The 24,030-nt window shown below is 56.2% G+C and overlaps 2 protein-coding genes across 3 annotated transcripts in view; one reads left to right on the forward strand and one right to left on the reverse strand.

The window, feature by feature from the left end:
• Positions 1–6,791, forward strand: part of FBXW8 (F-box and WD repeat domain containing 8) — a 114,198-nt gene extending 107,407 nt beyond the window's left edge. Inside the window, exons 9-12 of one of the 2 annotated variants that reach the window (XM_079941911.1) lie at positions 24–197; positions 2,578–2,688; positions 3,396–3,510; positions 6,721–6,791. In XM_079941911.1, coding sequence (XP_079798037.1) covers positions 24–197; positions 2,578–2,688; positions 3,396–3,510; positions 6,721–6,729 — 409 coding nt within the window. In that variant the 3' untranslated portion in view covers positions 6,730–6,791. Of the gene's footprint in view, positions 1–23; positions 198–2,577; positions 2,689–3,395; positions 6,325–6,720 lie in introns of those variants that run through there. The other variant, XM_079941910.1, reaches the window with a different exon arrangement.
• A 4,268-nt stretch (positions 6,792–11,059) lies between these two features.
• The window catches only part of TESC (tescalcin), a 63,168-nt gene continuing 50,197 nt past the window's right edge, over positions 11,060–24,030 (reverse strand). Inside the window, exons 4-8 of the mRNA XM_079943320.1 lie at positions 19,531–19,670; positions 17,845–17,906; positions 17,641–17,748; positions 13,784–13,831; positions 11,060–11,516 (exon numbers count right to left, since the gene is read on the reverse strand). Coding sequence (XP_079799446.1) covers positions 11,439–11,516; positions 13,784–13,831; positions 17,641–17,748; positions 17,845–17,906; positions 19,531–19,670 — 436 coding nt within the window. The 3' untranslated portion in view covers positions 11,060–11,438. The remainder of the gene's footprint in view (positions 11,517–13,783; positions 13,832–17,640; positions 17,749–17,844; positions 17,907–19,530; positions 19,671–24,030) is intronic.

Below are 24,030 nucleotides of genomic sequence, written 5' to 3' on the forward strand. Positions count from 1 at the left end.
TGCGCTCATCTCTGGCCCTGCAGGGTGAGGATCCACGACCTCCGCACTGACATGATCGCCCTGTCCATCTCTGCCCACCAGCTCGGAGTCTCTTCAGTCCAGATGGACGACTGGAAGATTGTCAGCGGGGGCGAGGAGGGCCTGGTCTCCGTGTGGGATTATCGGATGAACCAGAAGCTGTGGGAGGTGCACTCCAGGTAAGGTGGGTCTTCAGGTGCTTCCAGTAACCACAGTAGCAGCAATGATGGCATCAGTCAGCCACTGAGCCAGGTACTGTGCGAGTGCTGTCCACACGTTACCACGTGGTCCTCACTGGAACCCTGCAAGTCAGCTGCTGTGAAATGGGCTCAGAAATGGCGCTGGTCACTGTTCAGACTGCCACAGCTCCCAGCTCGGGTAGAGACCACAGTGGGGCAGGCCAGACGGCGGGCGGGGGCACTGCAGGCAGCCCATCCGCCCCCAGGTGGGGCGGGCCCAGGCCCCCCCCCATCCCCTCCACTCCAGGAAGTCTTGATCTTCCTTACTGTTTACAAGGGCGCTTCAGACTGAAAGTATTCAGGCTTCAACTAAGGAGGAATTTGTAACTTTAACCTTTAGCTCTAAAATTCAAGAGCTGTTCTCCCAAGCGCAGCAGAGGGCTGTATGGATGTAGGTAAATGAATACTAAGGTGGCCCAGCCGGTTAAACGTTGCGCGCTGGCGTCTGACCTTTAAAGCAGAGGCGGCCTTGCCTGGAGCAGGGGTCGGCTGGAGCGGACCCGAGGCTCTCCCCTGTTACCCACATCCATCCAGCCCCCATGCCTGTGCGAGACGGGCACCGAGCTCCCCTGGCTGTCCCTCAGCACCTCTGGGATGAGACGTGTCCCCACTAACTGCAGAGAGTGATAAAATGAAGACTGCTCACAAGTACAGCTTAAGTACGAGGTCAAAAGAGGAACTGGTTTCTTCCTTGGAGGGTGGCCGTAACCGGTGCTTGGGCCTGCATCTTTCTCAGACCACGGTGGCCTCCACGCTTCTTGGTTGGCTCTGTCCCTCCCTGCCTGCTGTGGTGATGCACTGAGTTGCCACCAGGTGGTGCCAAAAGGCAACTAAAACTCACGCTTGGGAAGCCCAGAACCGTCTGCCTTTAAGGACACCCTTCTGTTTTAAAGAGCTGGCTTGACCTGGCCTCCAGGACAGCCTCCTCAGCAGTCCAGGCCCCCAGGGACCGCCGCCAGCAGCTCCGTTTAGTTCACTAGGCCTGCACTCCAGCAGATCTCATTTCTCTCCCTGAAAAGCTGCACTCCCTCGGATGGGTCATTCAGGGGAAGCCAGGCTAAGCGAGGTCGTGCCCAGAACTGTCGTCCTGTCCCAGCCTTCCTAACTCATTTGTAAGTGCACATGCGGTTCTCACCAGTGCTTAGTGGCTTGTCCCAGAGGCGGCCACCAAAGCAAGGCTCCCGCCCGGGTTCTCGTGCTCACGCGCGTCCTCGCGGCACAGCGTGCTGGTGGGCCTGATTCCCTCTCAAGCTCTGGTCCCGCTGTTGCTCGGTCTCCTGCCCTCCCCAGCCCACTCTCCCTTCCCTGTCCTCCTCGCGGCTTTGTTTTCCATCCCTCCTGCCTCACTGGGCCCTGAGCGAAGTCCTCCAGCCACACTTTCTCCAGTTGGTGCTGCAAACCCTGGACTCAGGCACCCCTCTTGAAAGAATCCTCTGCTGTGGCCAAGACGCCTGTCCCTGCCTCTGGCACAGCCGTGGCTCAGCCTGAAGGGACTCCTCCTCAGCCCCTCCGTGCCACCCTCCGCCCTTCTGCAGCGGCCTGGCTGCCTTTGCAGTCCGTGCTGCAGTCTCCTGTTCCTGCTGCCAAGTGCTGAATTCTGTGTCTCCTCTTGTGCTCTAGAAACACTGGTTATTTTTTGTGGGAATGGATCTCACCTTCTTAACAGTTGGGAATCCCTCTGATGGCAGGCATCTGCTTGCATTAGACATCTTTCTTATCCTGTGTCTCCTGGCTCAGTGCTCCGCTGGAAAAAAGTTTTTAGAATGAACAAAAGCCTTTGCTACATAGGTTTCAAGCCATTTTGTTCCAAAACTTTCTGAATGGCTTTCACAACCCAGAGTACACGTATCATTTGTAGCCTCTGACTTCAGGACTGGCGGGCCTATGTAGGGCACCGCTCAACACAGCCTGCCGCTGGGGAACCTGGCTCGGAGAGCTGGAGTGACTCGCCCAGGGCCGGCCAGCCGGGGGGGCAGAAATGGCGCTGTTCTCCACTGCGTGTGTCCGAATTGTCTCAGGTTGTTTGTCCTCTGTGTCCCAACGCACCAAGGTGTTAGGGCATCAGCCAGTGAGCACAGGGATGTTGAGACGTGTTTACAGAGTAGGCTTGGCGTGGGGCCTTCTCCAGCTAGCTTTGGGAACTGAGGCAGACACTGCCCCTCTGGGGGCCCGGTTTCCTCCTCTGTAAAAGAAAAAGCTGGCTTAGGTGGTTCTAGAGTCCTTTGCAGCTCCAGACTTCCGAGACCAAAGCAGCAAAGGTGGGATGTGCTGAGTTCCAGTGGACTTAACCTTGACAAGCGTTCTCTCCCATCTGTTCCAGACACCCCGTGCGGCACATCTCCTTCAACTGCCACAGCCTCATCACAGCCCACGTGCCCTACGAGAGGGTGGTGCGCAACGCCGACCTGGACAACTTCGTCACCCACCGGAGGTCAGTGCTTGGGCTGGGTTGGTCCAGGTTTGTAGGAGTTCAGACGAGACACTCTTAGCTTGATTTTATTAATAGAACATCCCAGGCCACATTGGTCCGTACAGGATGGTACCCTCAGGCTTAGCTGCTCTTTTCATAGAAGTCAGGAGCATACATGTATATGCGGGCAGGATGGTATCAGCCAACAACCCGTGCTGGGTGCGTTTCAGGCACTTCAGCAGGACGCTACAGGGGGCTGGGATGGAGGCCACACGTGCCAAGAGCCCAAGACAAAAGGCTTAGGGACCTGTGGTGTTGAATACCAGTGACAGAGGCAAAGCAGACCGGGGCACGAACCCGTGTCCCCTGCATCGGCAGGCGGGCTCTCAACTGCTGCGCCACCAGGGAAGCCCGGGACCCTTTCTGATTACTACTGGCCTGGCTTCCAAGCAGCCTCGTGTGAGGCCTTCCCTGAGGCTGACCCTTCCTGCCTCCCTGTTCAGACAGATGCCTCCCAGCACTCAGTTCCCTCCATCAAACTTGTCTGCTCACCTGTTGGTCTCTAGTCGCGGGATCTGGAGCGTCCATAACGCACTGTGGGGCTGAAGCAGACGTGTGTCACGATGACTCGCTCTCCTGTCTCCAGCACGTCCCTGCTGCAAAGACAGAAGTCACTGGGGGGCTGGGGACCAGGACTGACCCTGCCGCCGTCTCTGTGCTTTCTCTAGACACCGGGGGCTGATCCAGGCCTACGAGTTTGCAGTGGACCGGCTGGCCTTTCAGAGCACTGTGCCCATCTGCCGTTCGTCCTGCGACACCATACCGGGTTACAACTATGACCTGGTGCTTGCTTTTCCCTGTGACAACAGTTAGAGAACTGTCTCATTTGGGAGCTGGGAGAAACATGGGAAGAACCAATTCTGTGTATTTTAGAACTACAGAGGAGCACCTCACTAGGTTTTAAGTGTTGGGGGAAAAAAGCAACTGCAGGGTGCGCTTATGTGACCCCCACATCTTCCTCTACTGCCTTTGCTTTTCTCCTTTGCCAATTCATTTTTCTCCAGCTGCGTTTGTCAGGGCTCGTTTCATCTTACTCTGTTCTCACTCTCACTCAGGGCTTTCAGTACCACACACTGATGGCTCAGATTTGTACCTCCTTCCCCCACGCTCCTCCACCGCAGCCCTGCATCTGCTCCCCACCTGTCTCAGGAGTGTCGCCCGGGCCCAAGCTGGGACCTCCCCACATCGTTCTGTACACTACACACAGCCCTTGCTCCAGCTCTGAGAAAGGCCCTTCTGCACCCCTGCTCATCCTCTTTCCTGTCTCCAAACCCTTGCTTCTTTGGGGGCCTTTGGACATGCTAGTCTCTGAGCCCTTGGATCTGGATCTGAGACCATCTCTGGGTCGTCTTCTCTGACACCATCACCCAACCTGGGAGAGCAGTGCTTTTTCCTGGTAGATTTTAACATGGTTATAATTATATATTTATACAACTACTTCATTAATAACTGTTTTGCTGACTATTGTGTCTGCAATGCACGATACAAAGTAGACACTTTCTACGTACCGTAAACACCCATCCTCCGCGTGGGGTGGAAGGTGATGGGTTCTGGAGTAGAGACTGAGAAGGGGAGAACGCGGAGGGACCATTACGTTCAACCACCGAGCTAACACGGGGCAGCACGAGAGGCCGCTTCCGTGTGATAACTAGCTTCCGTTTCCAAGGATTAAGAGGGCAAAGCCTTGCGTTACTCACGATTTAGACTGTTGTGAGCAGCAGCCGCCGTCTACTGTACCTTCAAAACAGCAAAGCAGAAAACTGACAACTACTCAGAGAAACAAAATCCATGCCCATGCTGGGTGATGCGGCGGATTTACTTAATTTATAAGCGTGACACGATGGATGTAGGTAGGATTCTGTCCCTTTTCAAATACCCACAAAACATGCATAAAAAATGACCATGTATGAAGGCCACAAGGAAGATCTCAGATTACACAAAGAGCAATACCAGACAGGTCCAATCCGGTGCCCCCAGTCCCAATGTGGTACAATTAGAAATCAACAAAAAGCTAAACAAAAACATACACCTGGAAGCCCCAGGCACTCCTGAATTAACTTGGTTTTAAACAGGGAAAGAAAAATGGAAAATAGAAACTCTCCAGACCAGGGTAATAGTGGAAGCACTGAACACCAAGACCCAGGGGACGAGGCCCGAATGGGCGGGGAGACGTCATGACTTTATAGAAAATAAGACAGAAAAACAAAGTAGAAAGAAGGAGTTAAATCCTTCTTTAAAGGAGTTAAAAAAGGATAAAAATACTTTAATGAACTAGAAAACCAACAAATAGTGAAGTTGATCATAAAGCAAAGCGGAAAGCAGGTTTTTGGAAAGACAAAATATACGACTCTTGATAAAGGAAAAAAAAGGCACAAGGGACAAACCGAGTATTTTCAGCATGGGAATCACTTCCTCACTTCCCCCCGATCCAAGAGCGAAGTGAAGCTTTCCTGTTGTTCACAAGCGTACGCAGTTGGGAAATACACCACTACGCAGAGTCCTACAACTTTTTGAGTCGTGAGGGTTTTGGAAGGTTTTTCAAATTAAGATCCTCAGTCATAAAAAAATCCACATCCAACTAGACAGAGCCACATAGAGAGCCGCGACCGGGAACCATCCCCTCAGTCCCGAGAGCACTGCTTTCCTTCAGGCTGCCTTCCCCGGAAGGCAGCTGTGTCAGGAGGGTTTTCTGCTTCCTTTCAGAAAACCCAGTTACTTCATAAACGAAGCCAACGTGCAGTGGGCAAATGGAGTACGTACTTTATTTACGCTCGCTGCCTTGTGCTGCTCTGACCCCCTAGTGACCTCGCTTTATACGGTTTTCACCTCTCACAGTCTTAATGCAACTGGACCACTGCGGAAAGTTTATTTTTCCTTTCAAGAAGTAGCCCCTTCCAGTCTCATTTCACAGTTCATTTTGCAGATACATTCTCCCTCCTAGCTTTGCAGGAATTAAGAGTAATGGAAGAGTTCAAAAGAAATTCGACCCAGAAAAATTTTACTGAAAGTAAAAACAGTTTTAAACTACTTTCATTCACTGCCAACTGCTGGTCCAGTGTAAATGTTACAAGCATGGGGTTTTTCCTCCCAGCCTGTTGATAACATCTCCCATTCACGGAAACCACCTGGGTTTTGTGAAGGAGGTTTATTGGACCCAAATAATCTCCAAGCACACCACTTTCAGTCAGTGTTTTTTGCTTTAAACCTTACATTCTGGAAGAAATAGCCTGATGGGGAAAGGATCAAAGTTCCTTTATGAACCAACATTTACCAGTGGCTTAAAAAAATCTTGGCCCATGTCCACCCCCATCTGCTCACCCCATCTTACCTTGGTCTCCGTTGGCTATTTTGTGGGAGCTTCTTTGCAAGTTCTGACTTCTTAGTTGACTTATCGTCTCCTTTTCTTCTGTATCTCTTCTGCTTTTCAAACTCGGGCCCCATGTCTCCCCTAAAGACAGAAGAGACTCAGATATGCCGCTGGGGGAGCCAGAGGGCCAAACACCAGAAATCTCTGCCCTGTCTTAAAACATTGTATGACTTTGTTTTCTGCTTTATAACATGTCCATGTTGGTTCTAGTATTAAATTTTTTAAATGTATTTATTGCTGATATTACTTGTCACCCTGGCAAGGTGTGTGGTGACAGTCCCCTGGCATACCACTTTACCAGCTTCCCCCCACCCTGGAAATCTCACCTGACATGTTGAATAGTTTTTCCCAGAACCACTATTAGAGGGCCTCCTAGCCCAGGATCCAAGAAACCCACACAACCATATGTGAAATTGTGCATCAGGGCATTTTCTGGGAGGAAGTATGGCTCTGTCATGAGGTTCTCCAAGCGGCCGCTAGGCTGTGCTTTGCAGCCCAGGCAATAATCCATTTGCAGAGACACCCTAGGGCCAGCAACACCTCCCCTACCAAGGCTGCCCAGATTCAGCTGATTCGAGGAAAAACTGAATGTCCCCAACAGTGGAGTTTTGGTCCTTTCTGTGCAGGAGAGCTGACCACCGCAGGATGAAGTCCTCCGTACCCCTCCTGGGAACCAGAGGCCCGCGTTTGAGGGGATAGCGCGTCCCACTCTGCATTCAAATGACAAACGCCGGTCACTGCAAACCAACTTCGCTCAGCTCGGAGAGAAACGGTTTCCTGGTAGGGGCACAGCCTTCGCCTTAAGGCCGTCCACGGCCTGTCAGGACGGGCAGGTCTACGAGAGTGGCTGAGGCGGGGGCCGGCTGGCTCTCCCGACTCGGACCTTTGCTCTGGGCAGCAGCTGTGGCAGCCGGGAGCGTGTGGTGCTGGCCGCCCGTCTGCAGCGCCCTGAGCCTCGCAGACCTGCCCACCTCACCAGCGGCCAGGCCAGATGGCTCCCTGGCTGCTGCAGTGGGCAATGCAGCGATTTGGACGGAGGCTGCCTGGGATGGGCAACGGCACAGCCCCTCTCGCTGGGCTCCGGCCTGTGCCATGCGGGTGCCAGCCTGCTCTCTGCCTCTGATGGTGGGCAAGGGCTTCCAGGCAGAAGCTCTGTGCCGGGGACCTTTTCATCCCCTAGGAAGGGAGGGCAGGCGCCCCCCCGCCCCACCACTGTTCTCCTGTCCCCTCGCCCGGTGCTAACACTAACGCAGCCGCCTCGTTTCTCTAAGATGGAGGCGGCCGTAAACTGCTGCTCGGCACATCCTCCAGCCTTACTGCTGCCCCTTGGGCCACTCCTGGGGTAAAGACCAGAAACCTAGCCCCTTGCTCACTTGGTCAACATGCAGATTAGAAGGAAGAGCAGCCGCCGTGTGCCCGTCAGAGTCCTCAGTCCTGCTGGGGCCAAGTTCATCCGCTGCCGAATCCCTGCTGGTACTTGTTCACTGATTCCAGAAGAGCCTGGAGACAAAGGCAACACTGACGCCCTGGGAAGTCATGGTGAAAACCCCGGCCCCTCCCACGCAACCCTCCAAGGCCTTCCCAAGGTCGCTGTGTGGGAGGACAGCTTGCAAAGCAGGTGTTTGCAGAACCCTTGCCAAGGCAACTTGTGTCTTTAACTCCCCATCAGCCTGCGTCAGTCACTGTGCCGCCCGCAGTTCAGCTCCGGCCTGGTGAACCACAGGCAGTGGAGACGGGTTCAGCTGCTCAGGGACAGGGGTCCGATCCATACATGACGCACATGGAGAACTTGCAGTGCCTGGGATCAGAAAAAATGCAATGGTTTTGCTAAAGTCTAGCAGCAAGTCGTTCCCTCAGAGGATGCTTGGCCACAGTTGGAAGCTGCTGTCATCTTACTGCGTTCCCTTATCCATAATTCATGTTTAACGTGGCTGCAGCAGCTCTCCCCTGAGCTGCTCGTAGTAGATTTCCATTACACAGCCCTTTTGTAAACCTACCAAATTGGCGTGTTTGTGTCAAACTGCCGTATTCTTTTAACGGCCAAAAGCCCAGTTCTGGTAACTTTTCCCCTTGGTGATATGCTTTCAACCCAATTCCTGGGAAACGGGTGGAGAACATGGAGAGAGGTGACCTCACCCTCATCCCGCAGGCTGCACTGTCCCTGCTCCCCGTGTCCTCCACCCACACACACAGCCTGATGCCCTCGAAGCACTGACTTCAGATATTTGACTTAGCACTGATTAGTCACAGGGATATAATTCCTAATAAAAGGAAAACCGGGGCTTCCCTGGTGGCGCAGTGGTTGAGAGTCCGCCTGCCGATGCAGGGGACGCGGGTTCGTGCCCCGGTCCGGGAAGATCCCACATACCGTGGAGCGGCTGGGCCCGTGAGCCATGGCCGCTGAGCCCGCGCATCCGGAGCCTGTGCTCTGCAACGGGAGAGGCCGCAACAGTGAGAGGCCCGCGTACCGCAAAAAAAAAAAAAAAAAAAAAAGGAAAGCTGTAAAACAAGTGCATTTGTTAATTTCTCAACTTTTAGAACAAACATCACCTGCTTCAGGCTGCTTCAGATGGGGGGAAGGTGCTACACTCCCTCAGGGTCTCTGCAGCCAGAAAGCCCCTCCTGGGCACGCCCACCAGTCCGGCCGGTAAGGGGCTGTTTCCGAGCTTCCAGCCTCCAGCCTCTGCAGACCGCACTGCCCAGACAGCCGTCCTGAGATGCGTACCCAGAGCAGTGACCCTCGTTCTTTCTAATCAAAGGCCAGCAGACTGGGGGGAATAACCACCCTTCCTAGGAGCAGGTCCGCACCAACTAATAGTTGACCCCATCACTCCCGGAACCACCAAATGAGTGAAAACACGTCACGCACACAGTGCCCTGGGAGCCGGCGAGGGAGCCCCAGGCGGACTCTGGCCCGCCCTCTGGTGGAAATGAGCCCCAACCCTGCCGATTAGATGACATCCTCAGTGACGGTGAACAAACAGCTTGGTTTTGAGCAGTATGGACTGGGCTCAGGCTGAATAAATCTCATTTTAATTAGTTTAGGTAAGCGGATGCTCAAAGCTTCAAAGACACGAGGCCGGCCCTCGGTGGTCTGAACAAGGGCAAACGCTTGCCTGTGCCCACAGTGGCCATGTCTCCCAAACGCAGGCTCTGCAGGGGGGCTGATGGAAGATCTATTACTTATAAAAACACTTTACATTAATGAACTGCCTTTGTTGAGAAGAAAATGGAAGCAAATTGGGAGAATCCCAGAAAATCCAGCCTACCGTGGCCACACCAGCAGTCCGTGCTGCTCTGTAACTCCACGGGTCCCTGGCAGTAGTGCGGGGCAGGGGAGGGCACGGGGACGCACGCTTCTGCCAGGCTGCAGGGGTCTCACTGGAGACCCGTCCTGGACGATAGCTAACCAGCACCTAAACAGGACCAGATCTCTCCACACCAGTCCTTTCTAAATTTCTTCCGTGGGCAGCCAGGCACCCAGGGGTGTGAGCAACTGATCCCAGCAGCAGGAGAAGGGGGGGAGTGGGGAGGGCAATCACATCCCACTTTCCCACCCCATTGCCGGCACCTGGAGAGTAAGCAGCACAGCCTTGGCCCTGACCTACTGCTTTGAAAATGTCAAAATATTTGTGGAATTAAGCACTAGTCTAAATAAGAAGCAGATTCTACTGTGTAGCACAGGGAACTACATCCAATCTCCTGGGATAAACCATAATGGAAAATATTAAAAAAGGAATATATATATATATATATATATATATATGTATAACTGAGTCACTTTGCTGTACAGCAGAAATTAGCACAACATTGTAAATCAACTATACTTCGAGTTAAAACATAAAAATTTTAAAAAAGTTAAAAAAAGCAGAGCTCTAGAAGTGACTTCAGACCGCTCTCTACTTACCAGAAATGGGGCCGCGCTGCCCCTGGCCGCCTGTCAGGCGCATCATGGAGACTGGCGTTCCTCAGGCATGGCTGGGGTCGGAGGCCCAGCCTGGTCCACCGCAGGCTCACTAGGGAGGGATGCCCGCGCCAGCTCTGTCTAAATGATGAGGGTTTCTCAGCTCCACTGCCGCCCTCGGGACGCCTGCTGGCTTTTGAAAACTGACGTTAATCCCGTCCTAAGCAACGTGTGCACAACACAGCTGGGGGGTGGGGGCGGATGTCAGAGGAAGGACCATCATGACTGCCTCAGGGAAGGGAAGACCAGGTGCTGGGCATCGGATGAAGACTCCAGGGGGCGCCTGTTACATTCTGAACCCCACACCATGTGGGTATAAGATAGATAAAGCACACTTAATATCAAAACTGAATTACAAATTCAAGAATGCAAATAATAGCAATAGCTAATTATCAGGGGAACAATTATCAGGGGAACTTTTCTGGAAGGCTAGGAAGGTGCCTCCCAGTGAGTGTTGATGAAAGCAACAAGCCTGGAATGTAAACAGTGACCAGTGACCACGGTGATGGCAGCTCTCCCGAGTGAGTCAGCAGGTCACCAGGGCACCACCGACTGCCAGCCCTCTGCTGACTCATGGGCTACTGCCACCAACCGAGATGAATGACCTTTGTTTCTTCCTCCCCTCAAACCCCACTGCTGGAAGGTGACAACGGGAGTTGTGGGAGATGCTACCTGGGGCAGTCACCTCCCCTGCTGCTGCTGCGCTGGGGACAGTGGAGTGCAGACCATGCAGCCGGCCCCCATCCTGAGGAAGGGCCGCAGGGCACACCCAGCCTGTTCCCGCCAGGCCCGGACCGCTGGCGGCCCCAGCAACATGGGGCGAGCTCGGGCCCTCACTGCAGCTGGCCCAGGCTCAGCTCCACTTGTCTCCTCCTTGGGTCTGAATATCCGGTCGTGGCACCAAGGAAGCCCCCCCCCCGCCCCCCCCAAGTCCCGGCCCCCATGGAGTGAGGAGCTGCTTCTCCTTACTTTCCTGCCTAGGCTTGCGAAGGCAGGTGAATTCCCAGCACTCATGCGGGGAAAACAGCAAATATTTAACCCACAATAAACCAGAAAGGAAGGGAAAAATAAATCCGCTTGCAAACCAGTCTCTGAAGACTTGCTGCTGCTGCCCCTTGCTCCTCATATAGTCAGCCAGCCTCGGGCCGCCAAACGGCCAGGCCACGTGCATGGACGTGGGGAACAGACAGGAGCCAGGTTCATTAACAAACCCTTTTTCTATTTTATTGGAGATAAAAACAGCAAAGCCCCATGTACCATACCCTGCGGGAAAAAGAGATGAGCGAGGGATGTTGACTATTTACAAAAGCTGTAGCAAAAGGGCCCCCGTGGGCCTCGCTGCCCGGGTCCAAGTGCGGGTTCTCCATGGGGGAGGGGCGGTCAGTGGCACAGGGCGATGGTTTCCATGTTAAGGAAGCGGACGTGCATCTTTGTCTCGATGTCTATCCCCTGCCAGATCTGGAACAGACGGAGCAGTGTGAGCGGGCATCCCCACCGGAGTCCTCGGCCACATTCCCACCCGCCCTCCTCCGCCACCCACTGAGAAGCTCCCGCAGGTGGAATCCAGTGCGAAGCGTGGAAGAGAAACTTCCATCTGCCTTTTTGCTGGTTAATTGGGCTGACATTTGGATTCTTTATGGATTGTCACAGCAAGTTATTATTAAGTACTGAATCCAAGCTCTTAGCTGAAGTCACTTGAATCCCACCCGCCACTTCAGGCTCTATGATTTTCATGCAAATTCCTTAAGCCCACTAAACCTCCTTTCCACCAGAAAAGTGTCGAGACCACCACCTGTGCTGCCCGTTCACGGAATGTTTTGGGGGCTCCAGGGGAATCATGCACGGAAGCGGTTTATAAACTGTTAAGGGCTGTGCAATTATAAGGTTTCATTAAGCCATCATTATAAATTAAAAGGTCACAACAGTTAGGTCTTCCCAGGGATAGGAGGTCACCGTGTTCCAGACAGACAAGGCTCATGCCCAGGAAAGGTAATTTCTGCCAAAGCCCACATCCATCACCACATACCTGCTACTGGCACTGCCATCACGGTCCATCCTGGCTAGGGCCCTAGCGGACACTCAGGCCACCAGACCCTGTATCTGCCACACTAGGAAGCCCCAGCGCGGGCAGGACTGTGCGCCCGCCAGCTCCTTGGCCACTCGGGGCCCAGGAGGACCACAGATGGAGAGATGGCGGGCAGGATGCAAACAGGAACGGAGGGACGTGGTGGGCAGTGACTTGTCACTGTCTCCCTGCTTATGTAAGAACTTCAAACTCTCAAGCTGTCGCCCTCAACATCTCCAGGGACAGCGTTGAGGCTGGGGAAAGCAGAGCCCTGTGGGCACCCAAGTGGCAGGGAGGCCTCAGCACATTTCCTGTCACTGTCACATGCCTACGGTCCGCCAGGTGCTTTCCTTGTTAGGTGAACAAGATGTTCCCAGGAGAAGATACCTGGATGCCAGGGTGGGTGGTTTCTGCCAAAGGCCGGGTGATGCCAGGTGTCAAGAGGCTAGTGGTGGGGCTCAGAGAATGGGATGGGCCGGCTGGTCAGGAAAAAGTCCCACGGTGCAGAGGCAACGGCCTTGGGAACACTAGAGGCGGGGCAGCGGCGGGGGCGGCCTTCTGGGGAAGAAGCTTGGTTTCTGAGGCCAAAATTGGATTTCATCCTATCTTCTGGCTTAAAGCAGCCATCCCTCCTCCCTAACCTTCCCTGGCCTCCCTGATCTTCTAACTCCTTATTCTGGTTCTTGCTTGGGTGTCATCACTTTTCTGGAGCGCAGACCTCAGAACAAGCCAAGGTGGCCTGTGGCACCGACGGCAGCTCAGGCGCTCCCAGTCTGCCTGCCCTGCCCAGCCCTGGGGGCGGCGGGGGCATGGGGCGCCTGTCCTCTGGCCCAGTAGGCCCTTCAGGTCTCTCCCTCAGGCCCAGGTCTGTGCCGCCCGCCCCCTTCCTCTTGCCATGACTGGCCAGGTTGGCGGCGCAGACTTTGGGGGAGCGCCCAGCCGAGCTGCCCCTCAGCTCACCAGAGTCCCCGGCCCCAACCCAGGGACAGGCCCGTTTCCCTAGGGGCCGCCCGGAGAGTCGGCGGCCGGCCAGGGGGCCACCCTGGGTATCGTCCCCCTGACTTCCCATCTTCCTCGCCTCCTGGAAGGGGCTCGGGGACACCGCTGTTGGGATGCTCAGGGCCAAAGCACGGGCAGAGCATGGGGGGCTCGACTCCTTGCCACAGGGATCTGCCTGTCAGAGCAGCGAGGGGCCCCAGTTCCCAGCCTGCGAGCAGGTTTGTAGCAGTGAAGGCTGGGGGAGGCCTGAATGTCCACTAACAAGGGTGGAAGGTGGGAAGCCAGACAAGCAGCATGGGCTGCGAGCCCCAAGGCAGAAGCACACGCGGTCAACACCAGGGTGTGCTTCTGTGAAGGGCAGGTCTCTACAGGCACAGAACATTCCAGAACCCTGGCTCCAACTGTCAACAGGGTGCTTCTGAGGAGGGGGGGAGAAAAATGGAGTTTTCCTCACAGGCCCTTTTGCACTTGCTTAGTTGTTCTGACCGTGTATACCTATCATCACCCTTCCAATAAAAATAAGTAAAACCAGTTTAAACTATTTCAAAGGCCACACCCAGGCTTGACCCCTTTCCACAGAGACGCCCATCTCCTGACCAGCAGGGGCCCCCTCAAGGCCCCAGCACAGCCCCCGTGCCCACCCCCACCCCCAGGTACCCACCTTCAGGAAGTCATCGAAAGTGATGCCCTCGTACACCTGGTCAGGCTCCTGGGGACAGAGCACAGGGTGCAGTGAGGGGCTTCTGCCTGGAGACTCTCCATCTTCCCCCCACCCTGCAACACAGAAGGCTGGGGCCATTTAGGTAGAATCATGAGAATGGGGAGAACATTCTGGATTGTTCGCCTCCAGCTCAAGGCTGGTCGCCCTGAACTCCAGCGTCTCCTTCACTGGCTCGACGGTGGGACGGAAGGTGGTGCAGGCTCACCAGGGCCACCCCCCACCCCCCCCAGGGAGGACAGGTCAGATGAGGGTGGGAAAGGAAGAGGGTGGGCACAGAGGCAGGGCTCGCTCCACCCGGCACAGCCGCCTCCCGCCACTTCCCAACAGTACGGCCACCAGCAGACACCTCCTGCCATTTCTTGGTCCTGCCTCCTCAAACCAGCCTTGGTAAGACCAGTTCTGGGCCGACCTGCACTCCAGACACTGGGGAAAGGGCCAAGTGAGTCACCCTGATAACATCCAGCCCAGGAGCCTCCCACCTGCCAAGTCACTGGCAGTGCCAGTCTCTGCACACACATGAGACGATAAATGGGGCTCCTGCCCATGGTGCTAAGACCAAGTCCCCACGGCGCCCTCTGTGACAGTGAAAGCTGGGCTGACACCCCACTGCCCGTCAATACAACACCAGCCAAATAAATCGTGGTCGCCCTGGCTACTGGTTACCACGAAGAAGGGGTCGATCTAGACCTGCTGATATGGAAAAGGCTCCAAGATACATACACGGGGGAAAAAAACAAACAAGGAGCAGAAAGATGGCTGCAGATTCTGTCCTACATCACTAAGCAGACGGCTGCCACCTGCTCCGCGGACCTGTGGGGTCAGCAGGGGGGAGAGCGAGCTGCGGCAGTTCAGTGCCACTTTGAGTGAGTCAGAACCGAAAGACACACGTGTACACGTCGGTCTGTGTCAGGAATAACACCATCAAGGGCAGTTCCCTTTAGGGAAAAGGACCAGGGCCGATGGGAGGAGGGCCAAGAAAGACGCACTTCTCTTTCTGTACCGCTTGGAGATTTGTTCCTACGTGTATTTAAGAAAACGTCGGCAGGCGCTCTCTGAGCACTTGCCGTGTGTACTTTACAAACGTTATTACCACGAACTGATGCAAACCTCACAACAGCTCCCAGAGGTGGGTTCTGTTCTTAATCTAATTTTGGATATACTTTTTTTTTTTTTTTTTTTTTTGGATGTGGACCATTTTTAAAGTCTTTATTGAATTTGTTACAACATTCCGTTTTATGTTTTAGTTTTTTGGCCAAGAGGCATGTGGGATCTTAGCTCCCCGAGCAGGGATCTAACCTGCACCCCCTGCACTGGAAGGCGAAGTCTTAACCACTGGACCGTCAGGGGAGTCCCCTGGATATACTTTTTAATTTTATGAAAAACACCAATTTTTTAGAAGGCCTGGGCCAGCCCTGTCCCTAGGGCTGTCGGCTCTTCCTGCCCAGGGGCACAGACAGAAGTGGCCGCCCACTCCCTGCCAGAGACTCCGGATTCCTAGGGCAGCGAGGGGAGCTAATTATAGATAAGGTCCCCCCGGCCCAAGACCCGGGCTGGAGGGCGGGCACCGGGTGGAGGGGCTGCAGGGTCAGGGCAGCGCTCTAGGCTGAGACCCCAGCACAGCTGCCCCAGCCTCCAGCCACAACAAGGTTTCCAGGGAAACACCCTGGAAAGAGCTCACTGCCGCAGTCGACAGCCGGCTTCGGAGGTCCGTTACGGCGGGGCGATGCGTCATTTGTCTTTGGTGAGAGGTGCGGGCAGAAATGTTAAGCGTCCTCAGGGGCCACAGGGTGTGAACTGACTCGGCCACCCCTCACCCTGCGCCTCTGTGTGTATCTGGTCGACGATCACACAAGAAAACCCTCTAAGAGCACACAGAGGATCCGTACCTAAAGAGAGATGCACACGGCGAGCGGGACGCGCACCCGGGAAGCCGGCACGGACTCCCGGAAAGCCCCGGCTTCTGAGGCTGTGCAGCTTTTATGCAGATCAGCAGCTGACAGCAATTTTACTACAGCAAATTAAGAAAACTGCCGCCAATTGAAACTGGAGCGGGACGGGGAGCAATTTAACGAAGGAGACTGTCATTAAATCAAGTGGGAATCTGGCTCGGGCAACCCGGCAGGGGAATCCCCGCGCTCCCCACCGAGGTCACCGGCCTTTTCCGCGGCAGTTAACTGTCTGAGTGGGGTGGCTTCGCCAAAGCCAGAAGCCTCTCCCTGGGTCCCCGAAGCAGACAAATGAAATACAGGCTGAGAAAGTGACCTCAGCCCCCTGCCCGCCATCTCCTGATGACAGGCCTGGGCACAGACAGCAGGTTTCAGCAGGAAAACACCCCTTCATCTGGGCTGGGGTCACCCCAAAGCCATGATGGTGTCTGGGGCTGCAGCCACTATAAATACACAGGAGCCAGAGGGGACGGCCCCAGGGGGACCACCCGAAACCCTCAGGGAACAAAATCCAAGGAGATGGTCACGTGCCTGCCCGCACGGCTCCCGGGGGGCTCCGAGCCCCTGCGTCAGGGGCTGTCTGGAGTGGACCCGGCCCTGCAAGAGCGAGTCCACCCAGCGCAGCAAAAAGGTCGCTGCCCCCAAAGTCCAGAAAATTCTTTATGTCCCCACCAGTGAAGCAAGGTTACAAATCTATGAAGCGATGCACGTGAAGAAGCCAGCACGGTGCCTGCACACGCTGTGTGGTCACCCTCCAGGTGACCCTGGGGGCACCTGGCTGCCTGGAGCCTCCAGGGGGCGCCTGCCAGAGTCCATGCCTCCCCACCCTGACGACGGCACCATCAGAGCACGTAAAAGCCGGCAGTGACCCCTCATACGACGTGCCAGTTACCACTGCCCTGACCGTTCGCTCCTGTGCCCCTCTGCGCCAACGGTTCTGCACTGGGGGGTGACTTCGCCCCCCGCCCCAGGGACGGTGGGCCGTGTCTGGAGACATGTTGGTTGTCACGACTTGGAGGGTGACTGGCATCTAGTGGGTGGAAGCCAGGGAGGCTGCTCAGGCCCCTGCAACCCCAGGACAAGCCCACGTGTCAACAAGGCCGGGCGGAGAAACCCTGCTCTAACCCACCGACATCACCGGAGGCCCGACAGCACGGTTCCGAGACATGATCCAGCCACTTCTACGCCAGTGGGACCCTGACAAGCCTCAGCTGTGTCCCAGCTCCTGATCACGTGGCCCACCCGCCTCCCTCCCCATCAGAGCTCGAGCCCGGCCCTCCGCCTGGGCCACCGTAGCAGCCTTGCAAGTGCCTCTGTCAGCACGGAGCCTCCCACCCTCATCAGCACACAAGCCCTGATGGCCCAGCCCCTCTCCTGTCTCATCTACACGTCACCCCCCGCTGCTCCCAGCTCCTCGCTGGACCCCAGACTGTGGGCCCTCAAGAGAGCTCCCTGCTGACCCCTGCCCTCCAGGCCACAAATCCCCTCATTAATAATTAAATGAGAGCAAGCCCGGGCTGTGCGCCAACCAGGCCTGGCACTGTGCCAGGCACTGCCTGTGGGCCCGAGGGAGCTACGTAGTGGGGTCTACAGACCCCAAAGCCCGGACTCCCCTGCTTGGCCTGACCCCCCAGGGGTTGGGACATGGGGCCGGTCTTCTGGGGGGACAGGAAAGCAGCGATTAGCCTGTGAGCAGTGGTCTGCGCCAGGCCCGGTTAGAGCGGCGAGCAGGACACGCACAGCCTCTGCCCGCTGGGGCCTTCCACAAACACAGACTAGTACCAGGGCACGGCACGGCGGGGTCAGCAGGGGCAGGGAGGGATCTGGGGGTCCGGCCCCGGCGGCTCTCACCATCCGCCCCACGCAGACGCTGGCCGCCTCCATCATGGCCCCGTCGGCGATGGAGCGCGCAGATTCCTTCTCGATGTGGGGGTTTCCGGAGAGCAGCTCCTCGACCACCTGCCGGTGGAGCAGAGACGCCGTGAACTTGGGCCTCCGTCCCGGCCGCAGGGCAGGGGAGGCGCTGGGGCCCGCCGGCGCGGGAGCATACTTTACATTTCGATACTCTTCCAGGGTGATGCGGCCGTCGCTGTCTGAGTCATACATGTGGAACAGAACTGGGGGGTGGCAGGGGGAGAGAGCGGCTGAGTCAGGCAAGGCAGGGGGGAGCCCGGGTCGCCCCGCCCCCCAACCTTCCCCTACCTCAAACTGAGCAAAAGACCCCAGTAACGGAAACCTGCCAAAGCCATAGAGGGCAAAGGCCATGGGGCCAGACCGACCACTTCCTGGTGGGTGACCTTGGGCAAGTGACCTAACTTTTCTGAGCCTCAGCTTCCCCATCAGTAAAATGGGAGTAAGCACACATCTGCCTCATGGTGTTGCCAGGTGAGCTAAGGCTGGTGGACCAGGGCCAGCGACCGCCTGGCACACTGTGAGTGCAGATGATGTGACAGTCTCATTAACAGGAAGCCAGCTCAGCGTTATTTCAAAGTGTCATTCCTGACAGACCCAGAGGGCGGCCGTCATCCCAGGCCTGTGGCAGATCACGGACCCGGCTGCCTACATCCTGCCCCTGGCTGACCTGAGCCGGCCCCTGATGGTACGAGGGGCATTCACACCCGCTCCGGTTATTTCACTCTTAGTGACATCACGTGGTCCCTTTACAGACATCACTCAGCATCCCGCAGCCCAACAGAGCCAGGAGCTAAAGGGGAGGTGACCTCTCTGCCCCCTAGCTCAGCCTCAGGCTCATAAAAGTCCTCGGTCCTGGCATTTATCCAGCCCGACGCTGTGCAAACATCTCTTCCTCTCATCCTCACATGACCCCGTGAGGCCAGGGCTACCCTGAGCCCATTTCACAGACTGGGCTGCCAAGCTCACAGAAGCTAAGGCATTTGCCCGCAGCCACCCCATTAAGGGAGGGGCAGCCGGGGGTTTGAACCAGAGTCCGTCCCATCCCACAGCCCTCACACCCCTTGACCTGGTCCTTGGAACAGTGTGGAAGCCGGGCGGACACCAGGCATCACCGCCCTGCCCCCAACAACCCTCAGTACACAGCCCGAGCTAAGTATAGCCCAAGCCCCGTGTTTACATGTCCCTGCAGACGTTGCGCAGACGCTGCTGCTCGGGTGGGATAGAGAGGGATGCTGGAGTCGTGGGAAAGTGCATGGGGAAGGGAGGTGTGACGCAAGCCACCCTGGGACTCTGTGCCATCCCCCACCAAGGCCGATCCCAGCTAAACTTGCTCAGAGCCCAGGGCCAGCAGAGGCTCCTCTGGGACGGACGAGCCCCACAGAGGCCGCCCCGTGAAACTGCGTACAGTGGCCAGTCATGGGCCAGGGGAGGGAAGAAAGGAACTTTCAGGAAGCACCCGAGATCCCACCCAGCCTCAGAATCATCCTTATGCTCAGTCCTCATCCCCACCGTCAGGTTCAGGGTCACACAGCTGCTTAGTGAAGGGGCTGGATTGAACCAGGTCTGTCCAAACCAAGGGCCTTAACCTTTTCCAATCACTGACACCTCTTTCTGTTCCCAGAAAACCACCAGCTGCTGAGAAGTGTCAACAAGGAGGCTGCCACGCAACAGCCTCGGAGGAGAGGGAGGTGCAAACGCCACCCTTTGTGTGTGAAGATCGGGACCAACCCCCCCAAGGCCTGGGCTGGTGCAACCTGACCCGACCCTCCCCCACACCCCCTTGGGGGCGGCCAGGTGCGCACCGGGGAGGGGCCCCGGGACACCCACATCTTAGCTTCTCTTTCCGGCACAGCTGCACCCGCTCCTCATCCATGGTGGTGTCGATGGGCCGGAAGTAGGACATGATGGTCAGAAAGTCCTCGAAGTTGATCTCGTCAGCCAGGCCGCTGGGCCCCTTGCGCAGGTTCCTACGGGAGCCACGAGGGGGTGTCGGAAATGCATTAAGAACAGAATCTTGCCCTTCTGCTACCAACAGCCCTCGGGAACCCGGCCCTTCTGCGCACACACTTCACCTACGATGGCTGTCCCAGCCTTGGGTTCTGCTTCCCAACAACCTGCTCGTGGGGGCCCCGGGCCCCAGGGCAGTTTAGTCCAGCCCCTCCCCGGAGGCCCCCCCCCCGAGAAATCACCATCTGAGGGCCTGGGGGGAGACACGGGCAACTGCACAGCTGCTGGGATGGAGGGCTGCCCGGGCACGCTGCGGTGCACAGAGCTGGGCACTTAAACACGGGGAAAGCGAGGCAGTAATTCCCCCAGGTACATCTCCTGACCCTTACCTTTAGATCGGGGTCAGCGAACTGCAGCCTGGGGGCCAAATCCCACATGCTGCCTATTTTTATACAGCCCATAAACTAAGAGGAGTTTTTATATGGTTGAAAAAAATGCCGGGGAAAAAAAGAATAGCATCTCATGACAAGTGAAAACTCCATGAAATTCAAATTTCGGCGTCCATAAATAAAGTTTTATTGGCACACGGCCAGGCCCACTGATTTGCATAGTATCCGTGGCTGCTTACAAGCTACAGAGGCAGAGCTGAGCAGCTGTGACAGCGACCATGTGGCCCGCAAAACCTAAAATATTTACTCTCTGGCCTTTTAGAGAAAGTTTGCCAATTCCTGCTATCAGCTGTTTAAAACTCCAGCACAACGATCAGTTACAGGCAGCTCTGACTGACGTTTCCTACCAAAGTGCAAAACTCGCCGATGACGGCAGGTTTTCTGATAGATCACGGCACAGAGTCCCAGGGGGGCCTGCGTCACACCTCCCTTCCCCGTGCACTTTCCCACCACTCCAACATCCCTATGGATGTGCTTTTCTGCAGGGGGCAAGAAAAGGGCTTGTGTTCCAGGCGGGGCTCGGGGAGCGAACCCAAGGCTGGGTCTGCCCTGTGCCTAGCACACGGAGGATACTCAGCAAATGCGTGAGTGCACTGAAAAGCCACTGGGTGAGGGTCCTGGCAGAGAAGAAGAGTTGAGAAAACAGCTTGGAGATGACGCCAACCAAACACGGGCTCCTGACCCACTGCTGCCAAACCCTCATCACTAACCGACTTCCGCTGGTGCAGGTGGCCATCGGGCTGATGGGCTGAGGGTCCCTCTGCCCTCACTGTGCATCCTTTCAAAGAGACAGTTCTCAGCTGGCCCGGGATAACAGTCAAGGGCTAGGGCTTGACAAATGCATTTGGGTCCCACCTGCGGTTAGGACCATATCTCGGTTTAAAGGAATACATTCGAGGTTCTCTCTCTAGGGGCCCATCTACTCCTTTTCAAATACCGCCCCTGAAGTACCACACTTCACAGTTTAGAGATCTCGCGATTCCCAATCTTCCATGCCAGGACATCTTCCAGAAAGAGGTGGCTCCCAAGCCTGGAACCGGGAAGGTGGATCATGAAACAACAAATCTGAGAGGTGAGGCGAGATCTTCTGGACTCAGGAAGCCTAGTCTTGGAGTAAAAACTCTCAATCTTCCCGGAAATCTTCTCTTACAAAGTTTTTCCACCGCTACTCCAGGCAGATTTTTAATCATCTCAGAGTTCTTGCTGCCAGGGGCACAGTCCAAATTCACAGGGCGTAAAAATAGCCCCAGGATCTATCGGGCTCCTCGGAGGTCTTTTCACTGTGTTTGGGTTGCACGTCCCTCTCAAGGGGTTCAGGCTGCAGCGAGAGGGATGACGAGCTCGGGGGACACGTGATCAACCCCGGGGCAGGCTGGCCACGAACGGGTCCTTCTCAGGGAAGGTCGAGACCTGGCTGTTTCAGCATCAGGACCTGATTCAGGGGCTAGGCATCCCTTCTCCTCCTAGTGTCCCCAGGAGGTCCACACGGGCCAGCATCATGGTCTCTAAAGGTGACCACAACGCAGAGACCGAGGAAACCCAGACGCAGCACCTAGAGCCAGACCCACGTGCACTCCAGTCCACTTCCACAACGGAGCACCCGAGACCTGGGTCGGGGGACAGAAGAACAGGGGCTACATCCAAATCTGCAACGCAGCACGAGAGCATTCTTTCTGCAAGGAGGCCTGATTTAGAGCAGTCTTTTCGCTTCCTTAACTCTCCGATGACCCTGTAAGGATCAGAGCCCTTGGAGGTGGGGACAAACCCAGCTCAAACTGCCCTCCAAGACCAGCTTCTCGGTTCAAAACGTCTTAGGAAGCAAGGTGGACGCTGGTATTTCTTGAAAGGAAAATCCCGTCTCCAGCCCCTCCTCTTGAGTCCTCCCCCACCTCCTTGCTGAAACAGGACGAGATGTGAAGGAGGCACAGGCGCCAAGCTGCTCTGGGTCCAGGCTAGGGAAGCCTTTCCTTAATCCTCCCTTATTTGGTGACTTCTGGGCTGCCCACCGACTCACCCGGGGCCTCCCTTTCTCCACACCGTGTCTCTAAGCAACCGCCCCAGGCCGAGGCCCCAGGCCCCACAGGGGAGGCTCTCACCATCCCCTACTGGCCACTGCCCTCCCTCTCCTGCTGTCAGGCGTCATCTTCCGATAGCAATTCCCTAGAGCAGGTGCCTCGTGAGCTGCCCGCACTGCAGACCCGAGAATCCCTTGACTCCGTCCCCATCATATCCAGTCCATCTCCAGTTTCACTCCTCCGATCTCTCTGGGATCCCTTCTCGTCTCTCCTGGGATAGCCTGGTCCAGCCTCCACCATCTCAGCGAGCACACCACACGCAGACAGAATGAGCTTTGCAAAAAGCAAATCAGGCTCTGTCGCTCTCTCCTCGATGCCCTCTGGGAAGCTCCTCCAGCTCTTGGGGTGACCCCCAAGCCCCCAACCTCGTCTCCCAGGCCCAAGAGGTTTGGTCCCAGCCGCCCAGCTCTCACCACCCTTCCCTCCCCAGGGGCCCCAAAGCTTGTTTCAATGCCCACCTTCTGGGCACTCAACGTTCCCTGATCGACTAAGGCCCCTTCCTCCACCCTTTAGGTGCCACTGCACCTGCGCTGCCCTTAAGAGCTCTGTCCTAACCTCAGATGCCTCAAGTACAGTAGCGGGTCTCTCCTGCCTCTGACTATGGACTGTGGACTCAGGGCACGCCTTCTTGTCCTCTGGCCCCTGCCCACGCACTGTCCCCTCAGCAGAGGCAGTGCTCATGGACAGAAGCCTGGCAACGCCTAAATTCCACTCTAAGAGCTGAAAACGCAACTCCTGGATCTGTTCTGGTTCCCACAGGGGACAGCTGAGCACCAAGCCACCTCGGGCCAGATTTGTTTGTTTGTTTTATAAATTTCTTAATTTACTTTTTTATTTATTTTTGGTTGCGTTGGGTCTTCGTTGCTGCACGTGGGCTTTCTCTAGTTGTGGCGGGGGGGGGCTGCTCTTCGTTGCAGTGCGCGGGCTTCTCACTGCGGTGGCTTCTCTTGTTGTGGCGCACGGGCTCTAGGCGTGCGGGCTTCAGTAGTTACAGCACACGGGCTCAGTAGTTGTGGCACACAGGCTTAGCTGCTCCGCAGCATGTGGGATCTTCCCGGACCAGGGCTCGAACCCGTGTCCCCTGCATTGGTAGGTGGATTCTTAACCACTGCGCCACCAGCGCGAAGTCCCCAGATTTGTTTTAAGGAATAATTACATACAGTAAAAGGCACATATCTTACATTTGGACCAATGTGTGCACCTGAGAAACCCACCCCCCAATCAGGATACCAGAGGTTTCCCTCGGGCCCCTCTCCAGCCCAACCTGTCTCCTCCTGCGCTGGCGGTGAGGATGGAAGAACCAAGCCCTTGGCCCTGGGTGGGCTCCACAGGCTCGGGGGAAGCAGGGTTTGCCAGGACCTCTGGGGTGTCATCCTCTCTTCACCTTAGCACACCTAGGGCCAGGAGACACCAGCCCCTCTAGCTCCAACCCACAGAAGCCTGGGTCCCCGGGGCCCGGCCAACTTCACAACTGGCCCAGTCTCGTCCAGCCGTTTGGAAACAAGCCTCACAGACACATACATGCAGGCGTGTGTCTATACAGACACATGTTAGGTGTCCCTAGGCTCTGGTCACCCTGCACCATCTTCTTGTGATGCCTCCAACTCTAGGCCCTGACAACCATGTCGTCTCCACGTTTGGGGGCCACATCACCGCTCCCCCTGCCACCTCCCCTCTCCACTAGCTGTCAGTCCCCCCCAATCCTGCTCTGCCTCACTGCCCACCCAGGCCTCCCTCTGGGATTCCGCAGGCAGAACGAGGATTAAAAAGGAGCTGAGGGCCCTGCCCACCCGACACCTCTCACCATGCTTGGCCTTCTGTGCTCCAGCCAGGCCCCCTCGGCCACTCGCACCACT

This window comes from Stenella coeruleoalba, assembly GCF_951394435.1.
Source record: "Stenella coeruleoalba genome assembly, chromosome: 14".
NCBI classification, from domain to species: Eukaryota; Metazoa; Chordata; class Mammalia; order Artiodactyla; family Delphinidae; genus Stenella; species Stenella coeruleoalba.